General features: G+C 49.3%; 1 protein-coding gene across 1 annotated transcript; it reads left to right on the top strand.

Moving 5' to 3' along the window:
• Positions 1 to 348: 348 nt before the first annotated feature.
• LOC112881053 (cortical cell-delineating protein-like) lies at positions 349 to 753 on the top strand. Its single transcript, XM_025945761.1, has one exon. The coding sequence runs from the start codon at positions 349 to 351 to the stop codon at positions 751 to 753; it is 405 nt and encodes a 134-aa protein (XP_025801546.1).
• The last annotated feature ends 209 nt before the right edge of the window (positions 754 to 962 follow it).

Raw genomic sequence — 962 nt, 5'->3', positions numbered from 1 at the left:
AGATGAGAAAACTAAGCTAATACCTAACCAATCAAATCAACTATAGCTTACTCCTTTGGTAACGACATCATTCATCCTTCTCCAATTAGCCCACAACAACTACTACACCCGCAATATTCTATCGTGCAAGAGTAATGTGATAAGAAATATATCCTCTCGGACACATAGTGTTCAGCTATACCTGCTCCATGAACCCATAACTTCAAGCACGCTTGGTTCATCAATCAGGCTATAAATACCACCCAACACCGCTTCAAGAGAACCATCCAAAAAGCACGCGACCACCTAGCAAGAGCTCACAAGCTAGCTAGCTACCAGCACAAAGACACTTGAAGCTAGATCATAGCAATGGCGTCGTCCAGGCTTGCTATGTTCGTGGCCATCCTCGCCTTTGTGGCAGTCGTGGTGCATAGCTGTGAGCCAAACTGCCCTACCCCAACCCCACCGGTCGCCCCCAGCCCACCGATCGTGCCAACACCACCATCCGGTGGTGGTTCATGCCCAATTGACGCGTTGCAACTGAACGTGTGCGCCAATGTGCTGAACCTGGTGAAGCTTAACCTTCCGGTTGGTAATGACCAGTGCTGCCCGCTCCTTGATGGACTTGTGGACCTTGACGCCGCTATTTGCCTCTGCACCGCCATCAAGGCCAATGTCCTCGGTATCAGCGTTAATGCGGATGTCGACGTGCGCATCCTCCTCAACTACTGTGGCAAGACCTGCCCTGCGGACTTCACCTGCCCCTCCAACTAACCAGCCGATGAAATGGACAACTCGTCCATGTATAATTACCCATGGCCTCGCCAACATATCATAGTAATCATGTATACCTCTACTGTGGGTCTATATGTTGGCCTTCATCTACAAACTCTTCATTGCGTTGTTGAGTGCTTGCATGCATGAAATAACGCCCCTCTACTTGATTTCCCCTTTCTATTGTCATTTCCGTGCGATTGCTTATC

This window comes from Panicum hallii, chromosome 2 (assembly GCF_002211085.1).
Source record: "Panicum hallii strain FIL2 chromosome 2, PHallii_v3.1, whole genome shotgun sequence".
Taxonomy (NCBI): domain Eukaryota; kingdom Viridiplantae; phylum Streptophyta; class Magnoliopsida; order Poales; family Poaceae; genus Panicum; species Panicum hallii.
This window is presented reverse-complemented; position numbering and strand designations above follow the sequence as displayed.